Source organism: Gopherus evgoodei, chromosome 3, assembly GCF_007399415.2.
Source record: "Gopherus evgoodei ecotype Sinaloan lineage chromosome 3, rGopEvg1_v1.p, whole genome shotgun sequence".
NCBI classification, from domain to species: Eukaryota; Metazoa; Chordata; order Testudines; family Testudinidae; genus Gopherus; species Gopherus evgoodei.
Window position 1 is genome coordinate 2,296,104 of NC_044324.1, and position 27,932 is coordinate 2,324,035.

General features: G+C 47.0%; 2 protein-coding genes across 6 annotated transcripts in view; one reads left to right on the forward strand and one right to left on the reverse strand.

Annotated features, from left to right (window-relative positions):
* Positions 1-3,724: 3,724 nt before the first annotated feature.
* TMEM106C (transmembrane protein 106C) lies at positions 3,725-18,368 on the forward strand. Of its 4 annotated transcripts, none has more exons than XR_003999392.1 (9): positions 3,725-3,830; positions 4,382-4,590; positions 5,254-5,317; positions 6,817-6,976; positions 7,068-7,208; positions 8,598-8,647; positions 8,980-9,033; positions 10,516-10,770; positions 18,300-18,368. XR_003999392.1 is itself a non-coding variant. In XM_030554477.1 (8 exons), the coding sequence occupies exons 2-8, from the start codon at positions 4,410-4,412 to the stop codon at positions 10,676-10,678; spliced, it is 813 nt and encodes a 270-aa protein (XP_030410337.1). In that variant the 5' UTR covers positions 3,725-3,830; positions 4,382-4,409; the 3' UTR covers positions 10,679-11,283. The 4 variants fall into 4 exon arrangements, 2 of the variants coding, with proteins under 2 accessions (XP_030410337.1, XP_030410340.1); XR_003999391.1 differs by having other exon boundaries at positions 18,297-18,338; XM_030554477.1 differs by lacking the exon at positions 18,300-18,368 and having other exon boundaries at positions 10,516-11,283.
* The window catches only part of COL2A1 (collagen type II alpha 1 chain), a 64,686-nt gene continuing 55,040 nt past the window's right edge, over positions 18,287-27,932 (reverse strand). For both annotated transcript variants that reach the window (XM_030554476.1, XM_030554475.1), the window contains 8 exons: positions 26,189-26,242; positions 25,615-25,722; positions 24,891-24,944; positions 24,208-24,315; positions 23,180-23,468; positions 22,543-22,730; positions 20,152-20,394; positions 18,287-18,433 (listed from right to left, as the gene is read on the reverse strand). In XM_030554476.1, the coding sequence (XP_030410336.1) occupies positions 18,287-18,433; positions 20,152-20,394; positions 22,543-22,730; positions 23,180-23,468; positions 24,208-24,315; positions 24,891-24,944; positions 25,615-25,722; positions 26,189-26,242 (1,191 nt within the window). The remainder of the gene's footprint in view (positions 18,434-20,151; positions 20,395-22,542; positions 22,731-23,179; positions 23,469-24,207; positions 24,316-24,890; positions 24,945-25,614; positions 25,723-26,188; positions 26,243-27,932) is intronic.

The window sequence follows — 27,932 nt, forward strand, 5'->3', positions numbered from 1 at the left end:
CCAGGGGCTCATGATGATACAGATAATAACGACTGAGGCATTCAGATACTTCTCTGGCTCCCATTATGTAGCATCATAGATAGGGTATGACCTAGGACAACTACGAACCTGACGGTTTTAAACTTTGCTCCTAGCCTGCGTGCCACTTGGTTAGCAGCTGGATCTGCCTTTTCACAGAAGCAGCAGTTTGCTCAAACGCATGTGCCATCTAGTGAATTTCTGGGCAACTGCAACGTACATGACCCACAGACATGCGAAACGCAGCAGGAAACATATTTGTATCGCGGGAGCACCAATTAAGATGGGTGCCCCATTGCGCTAAGCGGCGTACGAACACATAGCGAGAGAAAGTCCGTGCATCATAGAGCTTACATTCTAAATAGACTCACATGGGGTCTGCACTTAAGAAGGTTGCTGAATCATACCCCTGATACAGCTGTGTCCACAAAAGCCCTAACATAGACGCAGTTATAATGGCAAAAACATTTTGTTTGCCTATAGTGCTTATTTCATTCGGAGATCTAATATAAGCTACATTGGTTACACTTTTGCTGATATAAACTGCATCTCCACGACGAGGCTTTGCTGGTGCAGTTCTGTTAGCAAACCCCTTCTATTGTAAGCAAGGCCTAACACACAGAGAGTGGGAGAAAGGTATTCGGGGTGTTACACTTTAGGGAAGGTGTGGATAAGCTGGAGAGAGTCCATAGAAGAGCACGTTCCTCAATCTGCTGGCAATACTCCTTATACGGCCCAAAATGCCATTAGCCTTCTTGACAACAAGGGCACACTGTTGACTCATATCCAGCTTCTCATTCACTGTAACCCCTAGGTCCTTTTCTGCAGAACTGCTACCTAGCCACTCAATTCTAGTCTGTAGCAGTGCATGGAATTCTTCCATCCTAAGTGCAGGACTCTGCATTTGTCCTTGTTGAACCTCATCAGATTTCTTTTGGCCCAATCCTCTAATTTGTCTAGGTCTCTCTCCTTCCTATCCCTACCTTGCCGCGTATCTACCACTCCTTCCAGTTTAGTGTCATCTGCAAACTTGCTGAGGGTGCAGTCCATGCCATCCTCCAGATCAGTGGTCCCCAACCTTTTCCGAGTGGTGGGTGCCGAATAATGAGCCACCGAGGACCGAGGCCAGCGGACAAGCATCCGCCAAAATGTCGCCGAGAAGCAGTGGCATCAAGAGACGTCGCTGCCGAAAATCGGCATTTCAGCAGCGATGTCTGCTTTTCTGAAGTCCAGGGTCCGTATTCTGCTACTCTCCTTTCTTCCTTTTTTCAGGATCCTGAACTCAACCATCTCCGCCTCCCAGGTTCCCATCCACTTTTGCTTCTCCTACTAATTCTTCCCTGTTTGCGAGCAGCAGGTAAAGACGAGCTCTGCCCCTAGTTGGTTCCTCCAGCATTTGCACCAGGAAATTGTCCCCTACACTTCCCAAAAACTTCCTAGATTGTTTGTGCACTGCTGTACTGCATAGGCGCCGACTCCGTGGGTGCTCCGGGGCTGGAGCACCCACGGGGAAAATTGGTGGGTGCATCCACCAGCAGCCAAGCTCCCCAACCCAGCTCACCTCACCTTCGCCTTTGCCTCCTCCCTTGAGTGCGCCACATCCCCGCTTCTCCTCCCTGTCCAATAGGGAAGAGGTTGGAATGGGGGTGGGGCAGGGGTAGAGTTGGGGCGGGGCCGGGGGTGGGTCAATCATCCACAGGCACCCGGAGAAGTTGGCACCTATGCTATATTGCGGTCCCAGCAGATATTGGGGTGATTGAAGTCCCCCGTGAGAACCAGGGCCTGTGATCTAGTAACTTCTGTTAGTTGCCTGAAGAAAGGCTCGTCCACCTCTTCATATCCCTTAAAATAGTTATAGCGGTATGAAAATTGTGCGTAGACCAGTATTCAATTCCTCATTTCTTAGTCTGCCCACGTATTCACTATTTTTCTCTGGTTTTCTTTGAAACATCTATGACGTAAACTGAATTCCCTGCTCACAGCTTTTTATGGGCGACTAGAAGCAGAATTGAAAAAGGCCCGTTTCCTGTCCCTGGTTTATTGAAGTTACTGATATTAACCTCAAGAGCCACCACAAAGGCAGGAAAGCATCCTTTCAATTTAGATTATTGCTGCCACTGCAGCTCCAGTGAGTCAACCTTTGTGCGTTAACTGTGAGTGTGGACAGAACCAAGAGAGAGTGATGGGAAACTATTACGCAATTCCGCAACCACAGAGTTCGTCGGAAAGTTCAGCACCTGCCACAGAATTGTGCAGCAAAATTTAAGCTTGCATTAAAACGAACATACACCCACCCCATGAGGCCTGATTCTCCCCAGCCTTTCACCATGTGCAGTTTTCTATACCTGTGCAAGGTAAGGGTGTGTCTACCCTATGAGCCTATGACAGCCAAGCTCCACAGTGTAGACACAGGTTACACCACCTCCCCACATGCCATTAGCCACTCAAAAGCAGCCCTCTTCCATCAACATAGCCACATCCACGCTGGGGTTTTTGGTGGTATATCTATGTCCGCCAGGGATGTGCTGATGTAACTTTTTTGTGTAGACCAAACCTAACTGTAAGGTGTTCTCACAATTTTCTGATTTGGCAGCACCTTACACTCTGCATAGGAATAAGCTGCAAAACAGAACCAAGAAGAGCTGCTACTCTTGAAGTACAAAAAACAGGGAGAACGGGGATGTTCCTGAGCCCATAAAATGGGGCAGCTGGCAGCGCGTATTGGGTAGCCTTGCAGATTTCCCAGGCTACCTACTTCATGAAAGAGATAGTCTTGGGAAAACCTGGGCAGGTGACAACCCTAGGCCAATCACTTCTGCACTGCCCAAATCAGAACGGTAGCATTTTCCACTGGTGAAATGGCTGCACCAGGTACTGCTCAACAGAGACTTGGGTCCATAAAAGGTCTCCTTTCATTGCTACCTTGGACCTTGACCAGCCATTTGCACCATTTAAAATGCTACCAAACCAGAATTTGCACTGGGGTAAATGACTATGTAAGGGGTGGGGGTACAAAGCAGAGGAGGATCAGGCCAGGCTCTCCTGCATCTAGCAAACTCATCATGTTAACCCTGGAACCTAATGATGGTAACACAAATTTGCACTCTGCAACCACTATTACAGGGACAAGCTGGCAGCAGGCACAGAGCTGCAACCCAAGCCCCATCAGAAGGGAGGGCCCTTCACATCATAGCAACACCCTCACCATCCACTCCCCAGGGGCCCTTCTGAGACACACCCTAGCTCCCCACAGGGCGCATGCGCAGGAAGACCCTAAGGCCACAGGGACAGCGCATGCAGAATCACATGGGCCCGGAAGGGCGTCGTCCTGTTTTGGCGCATGCGCAGTGAGAGCGGGCAGGCTGAAGAGCATGCGTAGAGTGGGCCCCCCCAAGTTTTTTTTTTAAAGGGCGGAGTCTTCTATGCGTGTGTCTGCTCCGCCTCTTGCCCTTCCGCATGCGCACTGGCAAGGATAAACCCGGCTGCGGCTCACCGTCACCGCGCACTTTTACCTCATCCTGGCCCCGCCCTTTTGTTGCGCGTGCGCAGTGTGGGTGCGAAGGGCGGAGAAGAAAGGGGCGGGTCAATGGGAGGCGGAGTCTTCCCTCGCCCTCCGCCCCCCTTCTCGCACTCTGGGGTCATGCGCAGTATGGCTGCCCCGCCTCGTCCCCGGAGGGGCGGAGCTTCCTTTTAGCCGCGCCCTCCGCCCACCTGCGCGCGTCGCGTTCGGAAGCGCCGTTGTAGCGAGGCGAGCTTGAGCGGGCGCATGCGCAGTGCGGTGAGCGGGCTTGTCGGGCTGAGACTCCTGACAGGTGCGAAGTGGGGTCGGCGTCCCTGCGGGGAGTTTGTGAGGGAGGCGGCTCGGTCCCTGAGGGGGAGAACGCGGGGGGGCGGGGTGTCCGTGGGAGGGGTGTGGGGTGGCCACTGAGGCAGGAGGCTCGGTCCCTGAGGGGGCGGGGTGTCCGTGGGAGGGGTGTGGGGTGGCCACTGAGGCAGGGTGGCCTTGGGAGAAGGGAAGGAAGGGATGGGACGGTGGTTGGCCCTGGGGTTTCTGGATTGATAGAAGCAGAGTGGGGGGGGGTGTCCTGCCTGGGGGTGGGGAGGTTTGGCTCTTTTTGGTGTGGGGGGGATTATTTCTCTGGGTTGAGGGGGTGGAGTGCCTCAGTGGGGGGGAGCGCAGGTGGAGGAGGCATTTTTTGCGGGAGGGAGCGTTTGAGGAGGGTTTTGTCCCTCGGTGTGGATAGGGGAGATGTATACCTCCTAGATGAAGCGCAGCTTTCAGTGAAGGAGGGAGGGGATCAGACAGGCAGGTCTGGAAATCCTATCTGATCACGAGCCGTGCTCTTCCCAACTTTCATTCTAGGGCAGTCAGCAACTCTTCATCTCTTGCCATGGGGTGTCTGTTCTCTCTCGGTGGTAATGTGTCTTCCAGGCAGAGAAGAGAGAATGATGAGGACTTACTAGATAGCAGAGATCGTGAGGAAGACATTGCCAAGTTTCCATATGTTGAGTTCACAGGTCGGGACAGCATCACCTGCCCAACTTGCCAAGGCACTGGCTGTATTCCCACAGGTAAACCTATCTGTATTGAAACTTAAATCCCAAAGCATTTTACACACGGGCTAGAAACCTTCCTTATTTAGGTAAAACTCTTATCTCAGGATCTGTTTCAAAAATTGCCTCTTTGATTTACAAATCTCTTCTGAAGTGTAATTGCTTGTTTCTCTTTCTGCTACTGTTTTAGTTTCTCCTGTTGTATAGAAAAAGTTATTGAGTGAACTTTTTGTGTAGAAAATAGTGTGCAGTGAATTTGGTTTATACTCATATATCTCCTAACAAGTTCTCTCTTCAAAGCCTGGTCACTTCCCAAGACCAAAGCTCCTAAATAGTGTTTGAGAATCTTAAGGCACTGGCCTAAGAAGAAAAGGTTACTTGGACTAGATAGTCTCATTGTGGGGCCATCTGTCCCACGGTGTTCTTTCACTGTTAAGTCAAGGAAGCAATGAGACTGTTTATCCAAACCCAGCCAGTTGATAGCAGTGATATTTGTATTGTCTGCTACAGTCTAGAAAAGAATGTTTCTTCTCATGTTGAGGGAGCACGATATTAAAATGCATACCCAGAAACCCTTGGCAGCTTTTAGTCATTTCCAGTGCCCTCAGTTTTAGGGAGCTTAGAGCATAAGGACCTTGCAAATGGATGGAATTGACAAAGCGTTTTCCTTTTGTCTTCTAGAGCAGGTGAATGAGTTGGTGGCGCTAATACCATACAGTGACCAGAGGCTTCGTCCCCAGAGAACGTAAGTTCAGAGTAAAAGAGTCTAATGCATGTCCACTAATCTTTCTCATGAAGAATAAATGTGGCTGCTCCTCATTTGGTGGCTGGTTGTGCTGCCACAACTAAATATTGCACTGACTCTGCATTTCCTTCTGTGCTGCCTTCCATGCTTTAGTTTAATCTAAGGTAATGCCATCAAACACTTCTTTAGCTGTAACTAAATATTTCCCATTAACTCTCACTCTTGGGGTGTGCATGAAAACCCCATAGCTTCATGCCTTTTACAATCTTAAAAGAAACTCTGGCTTATCAACATCAAAAGCACCAGACTGAAAACATTAAAGGGGGGAAATGACTCTGAGTGCCATGTTTACATTTTTTGGTATACTCAATCCCTTTCTTTTTGGTAAAATGTTTCCAGTTTTTTATTTGAGCCATTTAGACACATTATCCAATTTAATCTTATTTGTGTAAGAGTAGCACTTCTTATTTGTGATGTTTGTCCAGGGAAGCACAGGTGCATTGTCTGATAGCTGGGGGGAGTGGTTTATGTATAGCACTTGATATTTTTTCAGGGAATCCTTTTTTACTTTCAGTCTTTTTTTTTTTTCTTCTCCTGGTCTTTAGAGAGTTTTGGTACTGCTGGAACTTCATTAGTAACAGCTGGTGATCTAGTCAAAGTGTTGGCAACCTCTGGCACACGGCTCGCCAGGGTAAGCACCCTGGTGAGCCAGGCCACTTTGTCTGTCTGCTGCATCGGCAAGTTCAGCTGATCGCAGCTCCTACTGACCGCGGTTCACCATCCCAGGCCAATGGGGTGGCGGGAAGCCACGGCCAGCACTTCCCGCCGCCCCGATTGGCTTGGAACGGTGAACCACGGCCAGCGGGAGCTGCGGTCCACTCAACCTGCCGATGCGGCAGGTAAACAAACTGGCCTGGCCCGCCAGGGTGCTTACCCTGGTGAGCCGCATGCCAGAGGTTGCTGACCCCTGATCTAGTCTCTCATTGTATGGGAGGACACCATGGCCATTGGCTTTAAATAAGCAAGCCAGGACTTGATGAGAAAGAGAGAGGTTGGTCCGATGGTTTGGGCACTAACCTAGGACTTGGGAGGACTGTGTTCATTTTCCTGTTCTGCCACAAATGTTCTGTTTGACTTTGGGCATGTCACTTAGCATCTCCGTGCCTTGGTTCTCCACATGGAAATGATAGCCCTGTACTATTTTACATCTTATAGGGGTGCTGTGAGGATAAATACGTTAAAGATTGTGAGGTGTGCTGATGCTACGGTTTTGGGGACCATACAAGTAGCTCAGATCTGTGGTTTCCTCAGGGCTGCTTCAGAGACTTACTGGGTTACTGAGTCCCTCTGTGTCTTGGTTCATGCATACATAAAATGGGGATAATATGCTTCCTACCTTCCACGGAACCTTTTAAAATCAGTTCATGTTTGTAAATTGAGACTCCAGTCACAAGTGCGGTATTAGGGCAAAGTGGGTGAAATGTTCATGTCTGTTGCAGGAAGCTCTATGTGCTGCTGTCTGTGCTGCTCTGCCTTCTGATATCAGGGCTGGTGATTTTCTTCCTGTTTCCACACTCGGTCCTTGTGGATGATGAGGGCATCAAAGGGGTTCAAGTTTGGTTCGACCAGAAAAACTCCATTGTCATTCTTGCAATCACGGTAAAGCTCTATCTAATCCTTTGCCTGAGTGCATTTGCTGCTGGACTCTGGAGGACTTGGATTCTGATGTCTTCTCTCTCTCTTGATACAGACCACCCTGAGGATCAGAAACTCCAATTTCTATTCAGTTGCAGTAACCAGCCTAGCCAGCCAGGTGCAGTACATGAACACTGTGGTTGGAACCCAACAGATTACCAATGTGTCCCGCATCCAGCCGCTGAGCGACAAACTGGTATTACAGCATTTCTTGAGTATTAAACCATACCCTACTGCTGGTGATACTGGCCTTTGGAAGTGACCCACAGCCAAATAGCTCCAACGGAAGAAGTTAGATGACTTATGGCTGAGGCTCCTGTGCAAATGAGCGGGACCTTCTGCACAGAGAGAGACACCCTCCCTTCTTCCTTCTTCCCAGCTTGTGCACTAACTGGATGGGACCCATAGCTACATTAAAATGCAAGTGATGAGATATCACTAGTGAGGCTTCACATCTCTGACCAGTTCCTTGTGTGGCTAAACACAGCCCGTACTGGAAATGGAGAATTGGGGTTGGATTAGACAATAAAGATGTTAAGGCTAACAGGAAAAGAACAAATCTAGCATCCTCTCCCTCCCCGTCCCGTCCCTCCTCTTCACCCAAAAAAGGCAGGATGAGTTAATAGGAATGAAGGGTCTACTAAGTATATTGGTGAAAGAAGAAAATGCTGGATAGACACTGGGGAAGTTGATGGGTTTTAATGACTGAACTTTGAACTGTTTTTACAAAAGTTAACCAAGTAAGTTGGATGGGACAAGGTGAGTCTGGACAGTTTAGTCAAGCAGTAATTGGTAAGCGGTTATATTAAAATCTACAAGTCTTAGTGCTTGGCATGTGATATGACAATTCCTCCCTCCACCCCCCCACCAAAAAAAGCCAAAACAAAACAGAAAAAAAGAACCCGATGCAGCTTTTGGGACCACTATAAAGAAGTGTTATGGTAATCTCCTTCTGCTCAGCTCTGGCAAGGCTGCATCTGGAATGTATTGTTGGATTCCAGGGAAAAGATGCTGATAAACTGGAGAAATCCAAACAACCGAAATGCTTCTGGAGGTGAAAGAGGCTGACTTGGGAAGAAGGATTAAAAGAAACTGGTTTAAGTGTCACTCATGGTGTGTTGGTTAACAAATATCTGAATGCTGTGAATGGCTAGAAGAGGGGAAAATTTGTCTAAAGGGGTCAAATTAGAGTATAACTAGAAGTAATAGGATGAAACTAAACAAGGGAGAATCTAGGCTAGAAGGAGAATCTTCCTGACACTGAGATGTACAGGCTAACCATCTACAGCACAGCTATAACCAAGTCAAGAGACTCAGTTTACAGCATTGTTGGGTCCTGCCCCATGGCAAATTTCAGCTGTGGTATTTCTCTGTTTCCTAACTTGGTGATAGTGGTATGGACTAGGCTTTGAATGGTGAAATAGATGCAAGGAGACTAGAGTCTCTTATAGCTGGATTGGACAAAGCACTGGAGAACATATTGTAGGGAATAACCTGACTTGGTTTAATACTGATGGTCACTAGCATCTCTAACTTCTGGTTCATTATACTATTTGCTGAACATGTCTTCTCTTGTCCTTTTCAGGTGAATTTCACTGTGAAATCAGAGATGGGTGGACCTTTCTCCTATGTGTAGTAAGGATTATTTATTATTTATCTCTATATTTCGTGCAAAGAATCTGCTTAAATTGGATATCACTGAGTAAACAGATCTGACTCCTGCAGCTTTATTTAATGAGTTCTTGTTGGTCAAAAATATCAGACCCGACAGGTCATCTGTGCCACACTTTTCAAACAGTAAAAACAATTGTTAAATGTTCTGGACAGTTCAGCCAGAGCAGCCCCAAAGCAAAAAGAGTTTCAGGATGCCCAAGAAATTTTGAAAATGCCTTTCTAAAGTTTGATTCATAACAAAACTCTGTTTTAGTCTTTCTTCCAACATGTTTCTCTGTGTTGGTCTCTTACAGTTTCTTTTGCACGTTACCCAAGGTCACGGTGCATAACATAGTGATCTTCATGAGGTATGTAATTCTTAGGCTCTACTGCACTGGAAATGGAATTGCAGTGACAAAATTACCTCCTTACTTAGCCCTGAGTTCCTTCTGTTCTGCTGACACATTGGGCAGTCCACTTCTTTCACTGATTGTGGTCACTTGCTAGTTGTGGTACTCCTTTCCAGATATGCAGATTTGGTCATCAGGATTTGATGTCTTGAGATATCAGCTTCCTTTTGGCCTTCACTGAGATCTGTCATACTTGCATTTTCACCTACCATCTTCAAGTTTTGGTTTAACAGGACTCTTTCTGTTGCAGTAAGATTTTACCTTAGTGGGTCACAAACCCAACAGCAGGACCTTCCTCTTTAATCTGGGTTTGGGACTAGCACTGTTGCTAGCAGCGTGAGAGTTAAACCTGTAGCACTGCATACCAGTTCCTTCTGGGAAAGCAACCCAAGCTAGTTCCATGTGTCTGGAAGTCTGGCCAGCTGCTAGGAGATATGGCTGTGTAAAGTGAGGGTCACCCTCTGTAGGAGAGGATAGTTGGCAGAAGAACCAGGAGTGGGATGGCAAAGCAGGTGATGGGAATCTGTATGATAGATACTGAAAATTTCTTCTGATACAACCATCACTGTGATCTAGGGGCCTAATCTCTAGGTCTGTTTTCATGAATATTCTGATTGACTGCAGTAGGGCTAGCCAGGTGAATAAGGGCTGCAGAGACAAGCCCTGGCTGCAGGCAAAGAAAAGCTGCATAATGTGGAAGTTGGGTGGGCCTTTGATCATTTTTTCTCCTCTATTCCATTAGCAACAGAGGGGAGGGCTATATGTGCCTATTCCTTGTGCCTTCTGTATAGCAGTGATTCCCATGTCAGTCTCAGTTTTTGGCATGGGAAGTTTGATTCCACTTTTAACTAGGGCACAGTCAGATGTGGATAGCTGCCTCTCTTTAAGAGTATGGTGATTGTATTTGCAGCAGGCTGTGGGCCCCAACAGCTGTGAAGGATGCAGAGCAGTTAAAGCTTAGTTGCATAAATGTGAAAATCTGATATGCACCTAAGCAAATTCTGATGAAGGAGAAAAATGTCCCACAAACTAACAAACATCCTTTATCTTGGTATCTCTATACCACAGTGATAAGTGCTGTATAAATGCCCAAGATAATCATCAGTTTTTCAGGGGAAGGAGACTACTAAAAAGCAGAGCCACTCCTATTCCTGTCTGATATTTTCATAATCGCATAGACTCATAGACTCTAGGACTGGAAGGGACCTCGAGAGGTCGAGTCCAGTCCCCTGCCCTCATGGCAGGACCAGATACTGTCTAGACCATCCCTAATAGACATTTATCTAACCTACTCTTAAATATCTCCAGAGATGGAGATTCCACAACTTCCCTAGGCAATCTATTCCAGTGTTTAACTACCCAGATTAGTGTCTTTACATTTAATAAGCCAATTAAGTATTACGTGTCCTATCTGAGCTAAACTGAATCTCTCTCTTCCAGAACATCAGTTAAAATCTCATACATCGGCCATGTGACTCAGAGCTCCTTGGAAACATATCACTATGTAGATTGTGGCGCTAATTCCACAGCTGTCCAGGACCCTCGGCCTGTGTCCACCCCACCTACTCTAGATAGTGTAACCAAAGAGAGGAGGATACTCTGAAGACAACTGAGTCAACTAATATTTCTCTTCGGGAAGTGATCATGCAGACTGACTTTTATTATGAATTATGTATCTGTAAGCAAGATCACAAGGTAACTTTTAAATGGAATTAGAGGGATCGTTGATGTCCGTGGAGAAACTTGGAGTGAACAGGAGGTATCTGAAATCATGTGGCACTTCATGTTAATGCATATGCATCTTGGCTGCACTGCTTACCTTTTGGGCAGTGATTTGAGAACGTTTCCACTTGTGGTCCAGTCTGATCCTTCCCAAAACATGCCAAGTCCCACCCACTTATAACTTGACATCAATCTGGTATTTAGCTGTTGCAATGAATTTCTTAGAATTGAACCCAGAAGAAATCAAGGAACTGTTTTAAATATATCTTTCAATGGAAAGACTTAATGAAATTCAAAGAAGGTCTCAGATTCTGTCATTGCCTTGGGATAAATGCTGGGGATTGAATTTTACTGCTGTTTGGTGGGCTCTGCTCTATTTATTTTTTTTTGTCCTTTCGGGACAAACATGCTATTTCAGTGAAACTCTTTTTGCCCCTCATTCTGCTCAGTGACAGCATACCATTAAAATGTTACAGCATTTTGTTAGTAGGATTTCTACGCATAGTCATTCCAGGAGAGGTTGGCGCTCATATTTATTCTCTGTAGCTGGAACTTGTGACGGATACTGGAAGGGGAAATAATTGGAGCTAACCAGCATATGTTCTGTTTGGGGTGGTGGTTTGCTTACTGACCAAGTTATCTGCAGGTGTCCCTCTACAGTGTATCAAAACCCTATTGTCTTAGCGATGGCTGTGTTTCAATAGGTTCACCGCTCTAAAGGAGTTGTACTGATTTCCTTGTATGGACCATATAGCTCTTGGGCCTTTTTCCTTTATGCAGTGTTTTGAAGCTACTGTTCTAAGGTATATGTTGAAATTAAAGTTCTTGGGTGTCACTGAAGCTAGGGAACCTGTCACTGAGCAGTTTGATCTGTGTACTTGCTGCTTTCTTTTAGCAGGAAAACTTTGTACTGATTTGTAAGGGCCAATATTTTAGAATAGCATTTTTGTACTTCTGTATATTTTCACCAAAGGAAGGGATTTAAAGATTACATATGCAGTATCCTTGTGTAGTTTTCTGGACATTGGCTCACTTTTGCCTGGGGATTTGGCTGAGTGCAGACTTAAGCTGATTTCACTTAAGTTAATGAAAGTTGCCTGTCTCAAATGCTTATTTTAGTGATGCAGTTTGCATCTTAGGATGTATAATAGCCTTCTGTACCAGGGTTAACTGGCTAAGCACAAGGTATTTTATTTTTAAATTCCTTACTTCAAATGATTCTGTAGGCTGCTTCAGAGCCAGACTCTTGCACACCATGATTTCAGGGCTCTTAAATTCACTGTAATTCAACTTAGCTTCTCCATTTCTTTTGGGCTAAAACAACTGGCATCTTTCTCTATCTTGCTTTAGAGGAAATAGCTATGCTAGTTGGGAGGAAAAACCAAACAGTCAGAATCTGAAAAGGAAACTGATAATATCTAAAACGTTTCATTGAAGAAATCTTGTTTGGTGGTGGTGTGAAATAGAAAATGAACCTTATTTTAAGAAAATATTACTATTGTATAGAATTGCACTTTACTGGCAGAATTTCTAGAACTGAATCTTGCTAGACAAATAAAACCTGAGATTATTTACCACTAAGTGTCATTTGAATGGAGTAGTCCCTGACTCTTTTCATCTCCTGCATTTCTGCCCTGGACTTTGAATACGTTATACTGCAACTAGCCTGATGCGCCATTCTCAACTTCTTAGTTGGCTAATCCATGTATTATCAATTTGCAATACTTATTGACTTGTATTACAGTAGTATCTGGTGTCCCTAATCGTGGATCAGTGCCCCAGCATGCCAGGACCTGTACAAACACACAGAGGGCTTAACATCTGCCTATTTTGGTGTTCTTGCGCCTTTCTCTGGAGCATCTAGTGTTGGTCCCTGCCAGAAATGGGATACTGGACTAGATGGACCTTGGCTGTGATCCAGTGTGGGAGTTCCTGTGTTCACATAGAGATGGTCTCTGCCTCAAAGACTTTGCAGTATAAGTACTCTAGCATCAAATGTTTTTCTCCTGGATAACATATCCCTTTAATCTGCATTTTGTCCTGTTTTTCTGTATGGATCTTACCAAATGTATTAATGTGTTCTGTTCCCTTTGAATTGGTAAATGTTAGAGCCCAAACACTGAACTTCAGAGAACCATCTAAAGTGCAGCAGAGTAAAAGCATTAACTTAAATATCATCCATTCTGGGGCTACATGGCCCAGCGTGCACTATGCCCTGCAGATCAGGGGCAGTGTAAAGAAGGTACTGGGCATCCAGCTGTTAGGATACCGCACTCTGTCTACAGCAAGAAGGGGGAGACTGTCATCCATTCCTGCCACCCACATCTTGAGTCATTGGAAGGCACCTCACAGATGAAGCAGACTTCTTTCAAGGTCTCCCTTTACCGCATGGATATTTCAGACGTTGTGTGCTCTTAAGGGGCAATACATTCTGTGACTCACAGCTAAAACTGTGCTTCATTTGTAATGAAAGAGGTGCTGGGGCACAAGCAATTTTGTTTTTACTTTCCTGACTGATGGGGCAAGCCCAGAGTTACCAGGGCTCAACCCTGGCAACCCCCTGCACAAATCTTGATTTTATGTCTAATAATTAGGACTGTCAATTAATCACAGTTAACTCACACAGTTAACTCAAAAAAAAATTAATCGTGATTAATCACACTTATAGAATAGAATACCAATTGAAATTTACTAAATATTTTTGGATGTTTTTCTACATTTTCAATATTGATTTCTATTACAACACTGCTCACTTTATATTTTGTATTATGCACTGTAAAAATGATAAAAGAAATTTTATTTTTCAGTTCACCTCATACAAATACTGAAGTGCAGTCTCTTTATTGTGAAAGTGTAACTTACAAATGCAGATATTTTTTTTTGGTTACATAACTGCACTCAAAAAGAAAACAGTATAAAACTTTAGAGCATACTAGTCCACTCAGTCCTACCTTATTCTGCCAATTGCTAAGACAAGGTTGGTTACCATTTGCAGGAGATAATGCTGCCTGCTTCTTGTGAAAGTGAGAACAGACATTTGCATGGCACTTTTAGCCGGCGTTACAAAGTATTTATATGCCAGATATGCTAAACAATCATGCTTTGACCACCATTCCGGAGGGCATGCGTCCATGCTGATGATCATTTAAAAAAAATAAAATAATGTGTCAATTAAATTTGACTGTACTCCTTGGAGGGAGAATTGTATGTCTCCTGCTCTGTTTTACCCACATGCTGCATATATTTCATGTTATAGCAGTCTCTGATGATGACCCAGCACGTTTAAGAACACTTTCACAACAGATTTGATAAAAGGCAAAGAAGGTACCAATGTGAGATTTCTAAAAATAGCTACAGCACTTGACCCAAGGTTTAAGAATCTGAAGTGTTGTCCGAAATCTGAGAGGGACAAGGTATGGAGCATGCTTTTAGGAATCTTACAAGAGCAACGCTGATGCGGAAACTACAGAACCCAAACCACCAAAAAAGAAAATGAATCTTCTGCTGGTGGCGTCTGACTCAGGTGATGGAAAATGAACATGCGTCAGTCTGGACTGCTCTGCATCGTTATCAAGCAGAACCAATCATCAGCATGGAAGCATGTCCTCTGGAATGGTGGTTGAAGCATGAAGGGACATATGAATCTTTAGTGCATCTGGCATGTAAATATCTTGCAATGCCGGCTACAATAGTAGCACGTGCAAACCTGTTCTCACTTTCAGGTGACATTGTTTGTGATCAAACGACAGTTCCCACTTCCTGGCTGACTGACTCTCTCTATCCCAAACCCATGTTACACCTTCCAGCTGGAGAAACCCTTCCAGCTACAATCACACTGTCCTTTTTCCTCAGGACCCCAATGGAGGCAAGCCAATAATTTTCACCTATTTTCTGTTGTGTACCTACTTGACCCTCAAGGTAGTGAGGAGTGCCAGTTCTTCTGGGAATTTTCAGTCCTGAATTTTTGGGAGGCATTTTTCTATTAGCTGAGCCGGTGATTGCAGACCATGCACTTGTGCAAGGCTAGAACCTGCATCTTGAAATAAGCTACATTCTTTTTATTCAGTTTGTGTGTCTCAAGATGAAAAGAACAAGGAAATTGAATGAAAAAAAGCCCTAATTGTGAATTCAGCATAACAGATGAAGATTCAAAGGTGTGAGTATCAGGAAATTCCAAAGTTAAGGATGACTTTAGCAGCATCAGTTTGCCCCCATGTGGGGTAATTGGGGCTACTAAATGCCTACTGCCTGGGCCAAATTCTTCTCTCGGTGTTGCTAAATCTTGTGGTTTTTATCAGGAGAAACTCTTGAGTATTTCATGTTTTTTCTTCAAGCACCAATTGGGCTTCAAATCAATAAGACTAGCTTAAGCCATGAGATCTTTTTAAAAACAGTGAACTTTGGGTTCTTTTTCCTGTATTTGCCTTCTGGTTTCCAGACTTGGGGTTCAGCCTTTCAATCAACATAGGGACTACTTCATAGACCTGGGTTCTTTTCCTGGCTGTGCCCTATGCCTGGAGACTTTGGGCAAGTCATGTACCCTTTGTGCCTCTTTATCCTCATTTTTATGGATGTGGAAAGATGCCGACCTCCTTTGTAAAGTGCTGTGAGATTTGCTGATGAAAAGTGCTGAATAAGAGCTACATAGGATACATTGCCAGAGATTGGTTGCTATAGGGCAGTGGTTCCCACCACTTGTGCAGAGAGAGCCCCGGCGGGATGGGGTGCTTTGTTTACCTGCCGTGTCCGCAGGTTCGGCCGATTGCAGCTCCCAGTGGCTGCAGTTCGCTGCTCCAGGCCAATGGGAACTGCTGGAAGCGGTGGCCAGTACATCCCTTGGCCCGCGGCTTCCAGCAGCTCCCATTGGCCTGGAGTAGCCAACCATGGCCACTGAGAGCTGCAATAGGCCGAACCTGCGGATGCGGCAGGTAAATAAAGCGGTCCAGCCCGCCAGGGGCTTTCTCTGCACAAGCGGTGGAACAAGTTTGGGAACAACTGGTGTAGGGTTAGGTAAGAATCTCTCTGCCAACATACGAGGATAGCTGCAGCTCTTATATAACCCATGCTAATCACGTATGGCTCTGTCCTCCTAGGGCCTAAGCCACATATAGAGGTTTATGACACTGCTTAGAGTTCTTTAACTCAAGCTTGTGGCTCCAGTCATTTCTAACAACTCGTGAGGACATCCTATTACACTTACTGGTTTCACTGGGAGCTGTTGCGCTTGTTTGTTGTCTGGCTGTGCATGTGCATCTCACTTCATGCCTTCAAACACATTGCAAGCAGCGTTTGTAAGTGTTGTACAGAGTGCTGCTGGGTAGTGGTTTCCTGCATGGGCCCGTGCCAGAGTTATGAGTCCACATTAGAAGCTTTTGCAAAGTGTCTCTTTAAAACATATATAAAAATCTTCCAAGCTGGCTGTTTTAAATTAAATTCTTGTGACATCAAATTAAGGCTCTGATCCTGCAAGGATGTATTCATATATTTAACTTGACACAGGAATAGCTCTATAACAGCCGTGTAGTATCACTAACCCCAAATATTCAACAATCGTGAGTCTGGGCTCAAAAAATCATGGGACTTAATAAATTTGGAGGTTTTTATTTGCCTTCTGATTTTTTGAGCCTTTTGGTTTAATTTCAAGTTCTTCTCTACAATTGAGAGTTCTATGTAGTTTAAAAAAAAAACCAAAAAACTGAGTTTCACATAAAGGCCCAGCTCCTGGCCCCCAGTCGTTAAGAAAAAAAATACAAAAATTCATTAGATGTGTGATTAAAATCATGTGCAGGGACAACACAATTATGCAGGATAGTTAAGCATAGGGGTAAAGCTGTGCAGAATGAGTAGATGTATTTTTGGAGGGGGCAGGGATTTCAGCTACAGAAATTTTTCTTCCAATTAGCAATTGCATTTTTTGGAAGGAAGCTTGTTTTAATTAAAGCATGAAATGAGAGCCATTTTAGTTAAAATATTTTTAATTAAAATTTTTTATTTGTGGTGTTTTGGTTTGTCATGAAAGATCCCAGATAAGATAAAACATTATTTACCAAAGATTACATCATTGGGCAGCAATGAATACAAATAAAAACAAATTCAACACTGGTGTCTCTATTATTTTTTTTTAAGAGGAAAAGCATTCTATCGTTAGTGTGGAAAAATCAGGGAGTGGAGTGGGGAGATGGGCTGAGAAAGACGGGAACAGAATTGTTTCACAAGTAGTGTGTGGGAACTCTCTACCACGCTTCAAATTGGTCTTGTAAAATACATTTTTTTTTAAAAAAAGTCTATTTTACATATATAAAGTAGTACATATTTTTTGGTTGGTTTGTTCCAGTCTTCACGTCACCAAAGGGTCATTTGAAAGCAAGGCACTCTCAGATAGGGGGTGGGGTAGAATTAGCAAGCAGTTTTGGGGGTCAATCCACATGCTTAGTTTTGGAAATAAATGTTAGAAGAAACTTTAAGTAGCTAGCGCCCAAGTCCTTATTACGGCAAATGTTTTCATGTATATCCCATTCATCTGACAGCTACTGCAATACCAAATGTGTAAGACTTAAGGAAGGTGTAACACAACGTGTCAGATCAAACTTGAGAGCCTCTCTGGGCCATTACTGGGTTCCCCCGCCTGTCTTTATGTATTCCCACTAAACCTGCCACGGACGAGAGGGAGCATGTGCCCAGAAGTCCCTTGATCAGCACCATTACCTTGTAGAATTAGTGATTTCCCTTACAGAAATCTCATGGCTTCTGTGTTGTCTGTTCCTGTGATCAGTTTCAAGATTTTTTTTTTCCTTTTTAATTTTTTTTTATTTTTTTATTTTTTTTTTTCATATGAGGTAGCTTAAAACCAGGGAACTTTGAGACTGGACCCTGAAACTTCCTTTATCTTGGTTTGGGGGGGAAAAAAAAAGTTAAACTGAGAAAGGGATGAAGGGAAAGCGTCAGAATGCTGGAACTTCCTATGAATAGAGACAAAAAATAAAACCTCAGATCAACTTGTACTTTCCAACAAAGTTTTTTTTTATATCAATTGATGTTAAAAAATACAGACTTGTTTTACAATAATAGCACCATTTTTGTTGTATTATACACAGTACTCCTGCTGATGATATACACTGGGGGGAGAAGGATAGGTTATACCTGTCCTTGGGACATCCATTTTGTAAGGAGGGGCCTTCACACCTGCCAGTTAGATTCCCACCTCCGTTTGACCCCACAAGAGGTCTTACAGGAAGACAATAAATAAATAACACTGTGATTTTATTTCACGGTCTGCCCAGTGATGGCTTTTGAAATAGACAATAGTCCAAAATGTAAGCGTGTGGATGTATGGCAATTGGGGGAATTGATTCACCCATCAGTGCAGATGTCATAGAAGTGATTGGAAAGTACTTAGGTCCTTGGGATGGGGTTAGGGGGTTTGGTTTGTTTTGGGTTTAATTAATGGAATTGGACTGGATTTTTTTTTAAAAATGTTTTTTTTTTCTTTTTACAAAAAGCAGACTGGCCCAATGTCAACGCCAAACTCCTGATCGGCTCCACCAATGTCCATAGGTGCAACATCAATGATGGGCAGGCGCGAGGTCTTCTGTGATCGGTATTCAATGACTGTCTTGCCCCATTTGCCTGTGTGTTTCTGGGGGAGAGAATGAGACCAGGGATTACTAGATGTTGCAAACGCCATCAAAACTGACCTCTGTGAAGAACAGATTCCCAGTCTGGGCTGGTTAGAATGTCACACCTGTGTTCTCAGGGGACGCCTACGCTATGGGGACTATCACTGTGCCAACATTACTCCGTTGTGTAGATTCAGTGATTCCATGACCAGAAGGGACCATTGTGATAACAGATGCTGACTTCCCCTCTGCCCTGTGGATGCTTGACCCCCCCACTTCCCACGGCTCCGCCCCTGCACTGCCCTCGCTCTGCCCCAATTCCACCCCTTCCCCAAAGTCCCCGCCTTGCCTTTTCCCACCCTAGCCCCACTCCCTCCCTGCCCCCATGCCACCCTCTTCCCCACCCCGTCTCTTCTCCACCTCCTCCCCAAAGCGCACCACATCCCCGCTCCTCCCTCTCCCTCCCTGAAAGTCCAAAGTCCTGCCAAACAGCTGTTAGGTGGTGGGCAGGAAGCGCTTGGAGGGAGGGGGAGTAGTGGGGATGTGGCGCTCGGGAGGAGGCGAGGTGGGGGCGAGGGGAGCTTGGCTGCTGGTGGGTGTGGAGCCCCTGCTAATTTTGCCCTGTGGATGCGCCAGCCCCACAGCACCCACAGAGTCAGTGCTTATGAGTATAATAAACTGATCAGACCTCCTGTGTAACAACACAGGCTCTAGAACTTCCCCCAAAGTAATTCCTAGAGCAGATCTTCTAGAAAAATAGCCACTCTTGATTTAACAGTTGTCAGTGATGGAGAATCCACCACAACCCTTGGTAAATTGTTCCAGTGATTAATTACCATCACTGCTAAAAAGAGGTTTTATACTCACTGTGGGAACAGCGCCTCCCCAGATGCCAATAGTTAGGTCGATGGAAGTATTATTCTGATTAGCTGGCTGCATCTACCCTGGGGGCTAGGTCGGCAAAGCTGCGGCACGTAGGAGTGTGGATTTTTCACACCCCAAGTGCGAGAGCTACGTCAACCTGCATTTGAACTGTAGGCCAGACCTCAGCATGGCACTGGGATAGTGCGAGATGCGCAGGGCTTGACACTCCCAAATGTTCACAGGAATAAACCTCAAGTGGGTTAGTTAAACTGCACTAATATCCGCCTGGACGCTTGGCTTCAGAATGAATGTGTTTGATCTTAATTCACTGTGGAACTGAATTACTCTTCCTCTGACCACAGCAATCGACAGTACAAAGTTGATACCGACGTAGCCTCCCGGCGTAGATCAGTTTACGCTGAGAGGAGGAAGATTTCTGCCAGTGTGGGGGCACCAGCTCCCTGAACAATGTTAACTGTGCTGACAGAAGCCCCCTCTGTTGGTGTAGCTACGGCACTAGGGAGTGTTTTTTTCACGCCCTGACTAATGCCGGTGTAGGTTTTAAGTGTAGATCAGGCCTATTACCCATGCTTAGCACAATGGGGCCCCAATCTCCAAGAGGGGAAATAGATGCCATGAGGAAAGCCCATGTCTTAATCTCCCAGAAATTGAAATGCACAAAATCACTGCTTTTGAAAATGCTGATGACCCTAAAAAAAACCCTGTGCCTCGGTTTCCCCATGAAATGGGGTAATGGCACCAGCTGACCAACCAACCTAGCTCATTGTGAGGATTAATTAGCTGATGTGTATAGAGCACTTTGCAGATACCCTGTTATATAAACCCTAAGCATCAGTAACTTCCATCAGCTTACCGTGCAGCCATCCACCAAGGCACTGTATGTGAATCTGCTGTTGCCCTCGGCTCTGATCTCGACGTCATTGGATCCCTGTATCAGGATGGCTTTCTTCAGGTTGCCGGAACCCTCGTCCATGTAGGCAATGCTGTTCTTGCAGTGGTAGGTGATGTTCTGGGAGCCTTCGGTGGACAGGAGGCGCAGGAAGGTCATCTGGATGTTGGCAGTGTTAGGGGCCAGGTTGTCATCTCCATAGCTAAACTGGAAGGACAGATCAAGATGGTTAGTGAGTCTGGGTAGCAATGGGCCTCGAATGTTAGCTAGGAAGGTAAAGGCAATAATGGAAGGCAATCTTAAATACGTCTTCTTAGGTAACCTCATTTCCCATTGCCTTTCAAGTGTACTTGGGCACCTAACTTCCTTGGGCTCCTGTGAAAACCCCACATGGTTAAAAAAAATCAAGAGGAAATTCAGAATGTTGCCATGAACTGCAGAATCATCACCCTCATCCCACTGTTAACATGTTCTAAATTTCAAAGTCACCCCAGATCTAAAGGCCTTTGTGCTAAACAAGACTAAAAAGTAAGTGTGGAAAAGTCAAGGTGCTCCTTTTCAGGGCCAGCTTTAGGCTGATTCGCCCGATTCCCCGGAATCGGGCCCCACGCCTTAGGCGCCTTTCTAATTTTTTTTTATTCACCCTGGCGTCAGTCCGCTCCACCAGGGTCTTTGGCGGCCTCACTCCCCTGGCCAGAGCACTGGCCAGAGCGCAGCAAGCCCCACTGCCCTGCTCCCCAGGCTGGAGCTCTGGCCAGAGCACGGCAGCCCCATGGCCCCATGACTGCAGTTGGAGCTCTGGCTGGAGCATGGCAGCCCCGCGACCCCGGCCAGAGCGTGGCAGCCCCACTCTCCCGGCTGGAGCTTCGGCCGGAGCGCTGCAAGCCCCGTGGCCCTGCGACCGCAGCTGGAGCTCCGGCCAGAGCGCTGCAAGCCCCGTGGCCCTGTGCTCCCGGCTGGAGCTCCAACCAGAGCACAGCAGCCCCACGGCCCCGCAACACCAGCTGGAGCTCTGGTCGGAGCGCAGTGGCCCCGCGACCCCAGCCAGAGCGTGGCCAGCCCCTCAGTTCCCCTCCCCTAGCAGGCAATCGAAGAGCTGCTGAAGACTGGGAGCACCACACGGTGAGTACAAGCCCCACCCCCAGGAATCGGGCTCCACACTTGCTAAAGCCGGCCCTGCTCTTGTTACTGAGATGGAAAAGGGTGTTTGGGTAGGGCACAGTTCATTATAATATATGAGGTGTGATAGTTCTCAGAAGAAGCCAGGGAAAAGCAACACTCAAGTACAGTAAAAAGTTTCTATAAAAAAATTCCCCACAATTACGATCTCATTTTCTAATAGCTGAGATGCCCTATTGCCTCGTTTGGATACAAAGCACCAGCTTGTCAAAGGGATTTAGGTGCTTAGCTCCTACTGAAATACCTTTTATTAATCTGGCCTGGCATGTGTTGCTACTACCTGGCATGCTAGAGATTGAGAAGAGATTATAAGAATTCTTATTTCCTTTGCAGATTTCACTCCATTTATGACACATCCCCTCTTTCCCAGGGTCAGTATGTCTGTTTACATCAGTGTGTGAGAGACATATTGACTTTTCAGGAACAGATCCAATTTTGTCCAGGTTTTTTTTTTGGTGGTGGTGGGGGGGAAAGGGGGAAGAGAGTTGAAATTTTGATTAAAATTTCCATTGAGGTTCAATGACGTCAACCGGCTTGAGTCTTGAGCCCGTATTTTCAAAAATGACTAGTAATTCCAGGGGGATTTTGTGGGGTGCCCAACTTGAGACATCTTAAAGAAAACTGATTTTCAGAGGGCGGTTGCTCAGTATTTCTTGAGAATCAGGCCTCTTTGGAGAGGTTTCATAGATTCATAGACTTTAAGGTCAGAAGGGACCATTATGATCATCTAGTCTGACCCCCTGCACAATGCAGGCCACAGAATCTCACCCATCCACTTCTACAATAAACCCCTAACCTATGTCTGAGTTATTGAAGTCCTCAAACTGTGGTTTGAAGATCTCAAGCTGCAGAGAATCCTCCAGCAAGTGGCCCATGCCCCATGCCGCAGAGAAAGGCGAAAAACCTGCACGGCCTCTGCCAGTCTGCCCTGGAGGAAAATTCCTTCCCGACCCCAAATATAGCGATCAGTTAAACCCTGAGCATGTGGAGCCCCCTTAAATCACCACTCACTTTGGAAAAATGTAGGTCCCACTAAATAAAATGTGAAGCTGGCTATAGAGGTAAAGAAGGGCTCTCCCTTTGAATAGACAATAGATCTCTCATCCCACGCCTAAACTCAACTTCTCCCCCAAGAGAGGCCAACTCTAGTTTGAAACATTAACCACAGGCACTTACGTGGAATCCACCATTGATGGTCTCTCCAAACCAGATATGCTTCTTCTCCTTGGTCTTGCTGGTCCACCAGTTCTTCTTGGGAATGCTGGAGGGGTTGGGATAGACGCATGTCTCGCCAGTCTCCATGTTACAGAAAACCTTAATGGCATCCAAGGTACAGCCCTGGTTAGGGTCAATCCAGTAGTCACCTGCAATGGTGGAAACACCCGGGAGGTTGGCGTCTTGGTAAAACTAGGACTAATGGGCTTTTTTGGTTTCATTTTGAAACTCAGGAGAGAGGCAGAGGGCTGTGATAGCAGAAGACGGTGCAGGTCAGGAAGAGGTGCATCCACATGAGGTGTTGGAGGGGAGCCCAGGAAGAGCAAGGGGGTGTGTGGGTTGGGACTGAGGGGCATCAGCAGAGCTGTGTGCATGGGAAGCTGAGGGCTGGAATAGCAGGTCAGCAGTGAGGTGCATTGGCAGAACGGCGAGTGGGGAGGGTTGCACAACCCCCCTGTCATACAATGCCCAAAGGGTCAGTATTGCAGAGGAGGCTGGCAGGGAGGGATTCAGAAGTTCCCTTCTGGCTCTGTGGCCCCTGCAGCCCTTGTGCTGCAAGTGCCCGCACTCAGCACCCAGCTCTGTGTCCAGCACTCACCACTCTTCCACTCGGGGTGGCAGAGTTTAAGATCACGGCAGGTCCGGGCTGGGTTCTTCTTGGAGCCCTCAGGGCTGCGGATGCTTTCGATCTGGTTGTTGAGGGATTTCAGAGTGGCGTCGACCTCAACATCATGCTGGCGCAGGTCGCTAGAGGCCTGGTCAGCTCGCATGTAGCGCATAGGGTCAGGGCCCTTCTCAACCTGGCCCAAACCAGCGAAGGCCGACATGTCAATGCCGGGGCCTGGGGGGCCAGGAGGTCCAGGGGGTCCAGGGTTTCCAGGGGGACCCTGCATTGGGAGGGGAAAGAGATGATCCTTGTTTAGAACTCCAAGCCAATCTCCAAGTTGCTGCTGTTCCCATTAGCACCCCCCTCTCACCACGTCCCCATGTTCCCCCATGGGGCTCAGCAAAAGGGAAGATGAGGCCACATCAAGTTGATGAATGGATTTACCAGTCTCCCGGCTGCTCTCTGCTAGGAGATTTAACTGGAAATGACAGCCAGCTGCTGAGGTTAGACTGGGGCGAGGGAGTCACTATGGGGATGGACTGAGGTGATAAAGCACTCGGGGCGGGTCAAGGTAATGGAGCCACTGAGGGACAGAGATGGTGGGGGAACGGTGTTGCTGGGTGCAGACTGAAGTGACAGAGCCCATTAGGATGATGGAACCAGCTGGAAATAGAGCCACTCAGTGTGAATTGGGGTAATAGAGCTGGGGGTGATGGAATCACTTGGGTCAGATCAGGATGATGGAGCTGCTCAGAGTGGATTGCGGAGATGGAGCTACTTGGGGGAGATTAGGATGATGGAGCAGATCAGTGTGATGGAACCACTCCGGGTGGTTTAGGGTGATAGAGACACAGTACAACTGATTTCAAGGCACGCAAGGGTGCTGCAGCTGCACTTCACAGGGAAGGCCAAGCCTTTGGTGGTGTATGGGGCGATGAGCTGCCCCATTAGCTGGTGGGGTTCGAGTCGTTAAGGCCCAGGTTGAAAGGCTGCCAGCTCTGCGGGGGCACGGTACTCACAGCAGGTCCGGTTTCGCCACTACGACCGCGAGGACCTGGAGGACCAATCGGACCGGGCATGCCATTTGAACCGTCTTTGCCAGAGGGACCAACAGGGCCTGGGGGACCCTAGAAAAGAGTCACAAGGGGGGAGTTGAGAGCCAGGCTGTGAAAGAATCATGATGTAAAAAGACAACTGCAAACTCAGAGGGCTCCGTGAGCTAATTCATAACATAATAAATGGGGCACCTCGGACTTCCCCATCCATCCCTCTGCTGCATGCCATGGCCACTGAGAACCCGACTCCATCTGCCTCTGCTGCTAACGGAGACTGACCTTAGTGCAAATGCTAAGGTGACTCTCCACCAGCTGTCAGCACTATAGGGGCAGTGACACACACAGCAGCAATTCTTATTCCATCTAGCAGAGGTCACATGTATGTGTTACACACAGCTCATGGCCTTACATTGGAAGTATAGAGTTCTTTATCCAGGTTACTAAAATCTCCCTTGAATTTCCCCTCCTTGCAGCTGGAAAGGGAACTAAAACCCAATGTTCTTTTCGCCAGTAATGCTGTTGATTTATTTTCTGCAGTTTGCTCAGCTTGACTAAGCAAGTAACGAGGCCATTTCACCTGAACCTGCACTGTGCTTCTCCTTGGTCCATCCCCCACTACCCTCCCATGCTCCGGGAACTGGACTTACCCTGGGACCAGAAGGACCAGAAGGACCAGTAGCACCTTGATCTCCAGATGGACCCTGAAGGGGTTGGAAACAGAACCACACGGTCATATCTCAGCATCTGGACAGCTTCTCTCTGGGGGGGGGGGCGAAACCCTGGCCAGACGGGATTCTGGGTGGGCAAGAGTGGCCCTTACCCAAGATGTACGTTTGGTGTCTCTGAGACATGAGCAGCCCAATGCCGGGTGAGGCCTGGCCTAGCAGAGGGCCCCCTTTAGCCATGCCAAGAGAGGCTGTCAGCTTCTTGCCTGGTCCTAAGACCTGTATACCACAGCAAGGCCAACATGGCGGGGTGGTGAGAAGTTCCATTTCCAAGGTGGCCCAGCTGGGCCCAGAGCCCCCTGCGCTCCCCTCTTCCAACCCACTTCCCTCAGAGAATGGAGGAAAGGGCGGACTGGCTTTGTTTGACTTCAAAGGGAGCAGTTGGGGTGGAACGGCTCCGGGTGGACGTGTTGGGATGTCTCAGCTCTTGACAGGCCTCCAGTGAGACAGGCTGCTGAACCTCCCAGGACACACAGATGGCTGGGGCCCTGGTATGAGCAGGATTATGCTCATGAGGCCAAGGCAGGGATGTAGCCCAGCGCCCCAGCATCTGTCCTGGCCAGATCAGTCCTAGCATGGCATGTTCTGTCTCAAGTCCTGCATCGCAAGCTCAGGCCAAGGATGAGGCTCTGACATTGAAACTTACGGGAGGTCCAGGAAGACCCTGCAGACCAGTGAATCCTCGGTGACCCTTCAGACCTCTCTCACCAGCCTCTCCAGCTTCACCCTTGTCACCGCGAGGACCTTGAGGACCCTGAGAGAGGTGAAAGAGAAGAGCTTTCAGCCCAGGCAGGAAAAGTCAAAGGGCAGGACATGGTCCAGCCCTGGGGGCTCGGCACACGACATGGACACACAACACGCCGTAGGATATCATCCAGCCCAGAGGGCCAGGCACAACGCATGCCAGAGTGGTGGGCACGATGCATGGACGTGCCACACACTGCACGGCCCGGCGCAGTCCAGAGTGCATCCCCTGCAGCTGGATACAGTGCCAATCTGTGCACCCCACAGGAGTTCCAGGTGGAAACCCCTTGCAGTGACTTCCCAGGATCATGCAGCAGTAGAAGAGCATACAGAACAAAAGGGAAAATTCCCTCTCACAGACATATATCAGCCAGATTTCCAGAGATGCTGAGCAGCTGCAACTGATGTCAGTGGAAACAGTGGGTGCTCAGCTGCTCGGGGGACCAGGCAGTGTATTCGTCACGAGGATGACTTACCGGCATGCCGCGTGCGCCTGCGGGGCCGGAGGGACCCATGGGGCCTTGAGCACCCTGGAAAAAGACAAAGGTTGGTTATAGACATCATAATAACCCTATGAACAAGTCATCCATGCCAAGAGGCCGTCTGTTGTAACATTTGAAGGGTTGGTGTTGATTCCTAGTTTCCAAGACTAGAAGGGTCAACTGTGGTCATTTAGTCTGACCTCCTGTACAGCACAGGCCACAGAACTTACTCCCAAAATATTCCCAGAGCAGGCCTTGCAGAAAGATGCTCAATCTGGATTTCAAATTGCCAGCGACAGAGAATCCATCACGACCCTTGGTAACTTGTTCCCATGGTTAATTACCCTCACTGTTAAAAATGTGCCTCTTATTTCCAGTCTGGATTTGTCTAGTTTCAGCTTTCAACTGCTGGATCATGTCAGACCTTTCTCTGCTGGACTGAAGAGCCCAGTGTTAAATATTTGTTCCCCGTGAAGGTACTTCTAGCCTGTGATCAAGTCACCCCTTACCCGTCTCTTTGTTAAGCTAAGCCTATTGAGTTCCTTGTCGCTGTCACTATACAGCTGTTTTTTTAATCCTTTTATCATTCTCGTGGCTCTTCTCTGTACCCTCCCCAATTTATCAACATCCTTCTTGAATTGTGGCCACCACAACTGGACACAGGATTCCAGCAGCGATCACACCAGTGCCAAAACCAGAGGTGGTATAACTTCCCTATTCCTATTTGAGATTCCCTGGGTTACGCATCAAAGGATCACATTAGCCCTTTTGGGTGAGAACTTCAAAGCTTCCCAGGACATCTGGGTGCCCTATTAATTCCCATGGGAAAGTAATGGGAATTAGGCATCCATATGTGCCCAAGTGGCTTTGATCAGCTCAGCCATGGCTGCAGCCCTCTGAACAGCTGGCTGATGTCGATCATTTCACTTCCTTTTCTGCATGGAGTGATGGTGATTTTCTCTCATTTATTCAGTATATGAAATTTTGCAAACAATTCTTGCTTCTGCAGCTGGTTTGAGAGCAGCTCTCGAGGAAGACTCCAAACGTGCCGCTGGAGCTGTTGAAACTGGATGCACCGACTGCCTGGTACTGATTCTGTTCCCTGATTGCACCAGCATCACTCTTGGAATCTGCCTTCTGCTGTGACTGCTCACAACTGGGAATTGGAAACCCATTTTTGGGGCAGATTCTTCAGCTGAGGCAGGTTGTTCCACCCCGCAACAGCCCAGCCAGCAAAGCCATTTGCTGCAATAGTCACAGACAGCAAGTGGAATAGAAGAAGCCATATAGGATGGCCATGTCTCTGGGGCCGAAACCAACCCCTACTGGAGGTAAGATCAGCTCATCTGATCTCCATGCATCTTCCTAACAGCAAAGCCCTGGGTTCCACGGACTCAGTCGATTTCAATCTACTGCTTTCTGCTCTGGAGAAATCACCACTGCTCTTGCACAAGCAAAATCAATAGTCAGCTAACTCTGAATGACACCTTTAAATACTCTGAAATCAGGGCACTGATGTTGAATGATCACATTGCCTCTTAATGGTCCTCTCATATACACTTAGAGCATTTCCTCTCGATGGTACTCCTGAATACTCAGGTCCCTTTCTATACTCTAGATGGTACTCTTGATTACACAAATCCCTTCTGTGCTTTGGATGGTACTCTTGAGTACTCTGGGCATTTACTGTACTCTAGATGGGATTCTTGAGTACTCAAATCCCTTCCTGTACTCTGGA

Excerpts from the sequence above, each read along its gene's own strand:
- TMEM106C (XM_030554477.1), top strand. The coding sequence starts at position 4,410 with ATGGGGTGTCTGTTCTCTCTCGGTGGTAATGTGTCTTCCAGGCAGAGA. Across the intron at positions 4,591-5,253 it reads CACTGGCTGTATTCCCACAG|AGCAGGTGAATGAGTTGGTG; the intron begins GTAAACCTATCT and ends TTTGTCTTCTAG. Across the intron at positions 8,648-8,979 it reads GGACCTTTCTCCTATGTGTA|TTTCTTTTGCACGTTACCCA; the intron begins GTAAGGATTATT and ends GGTCTCTTACAG.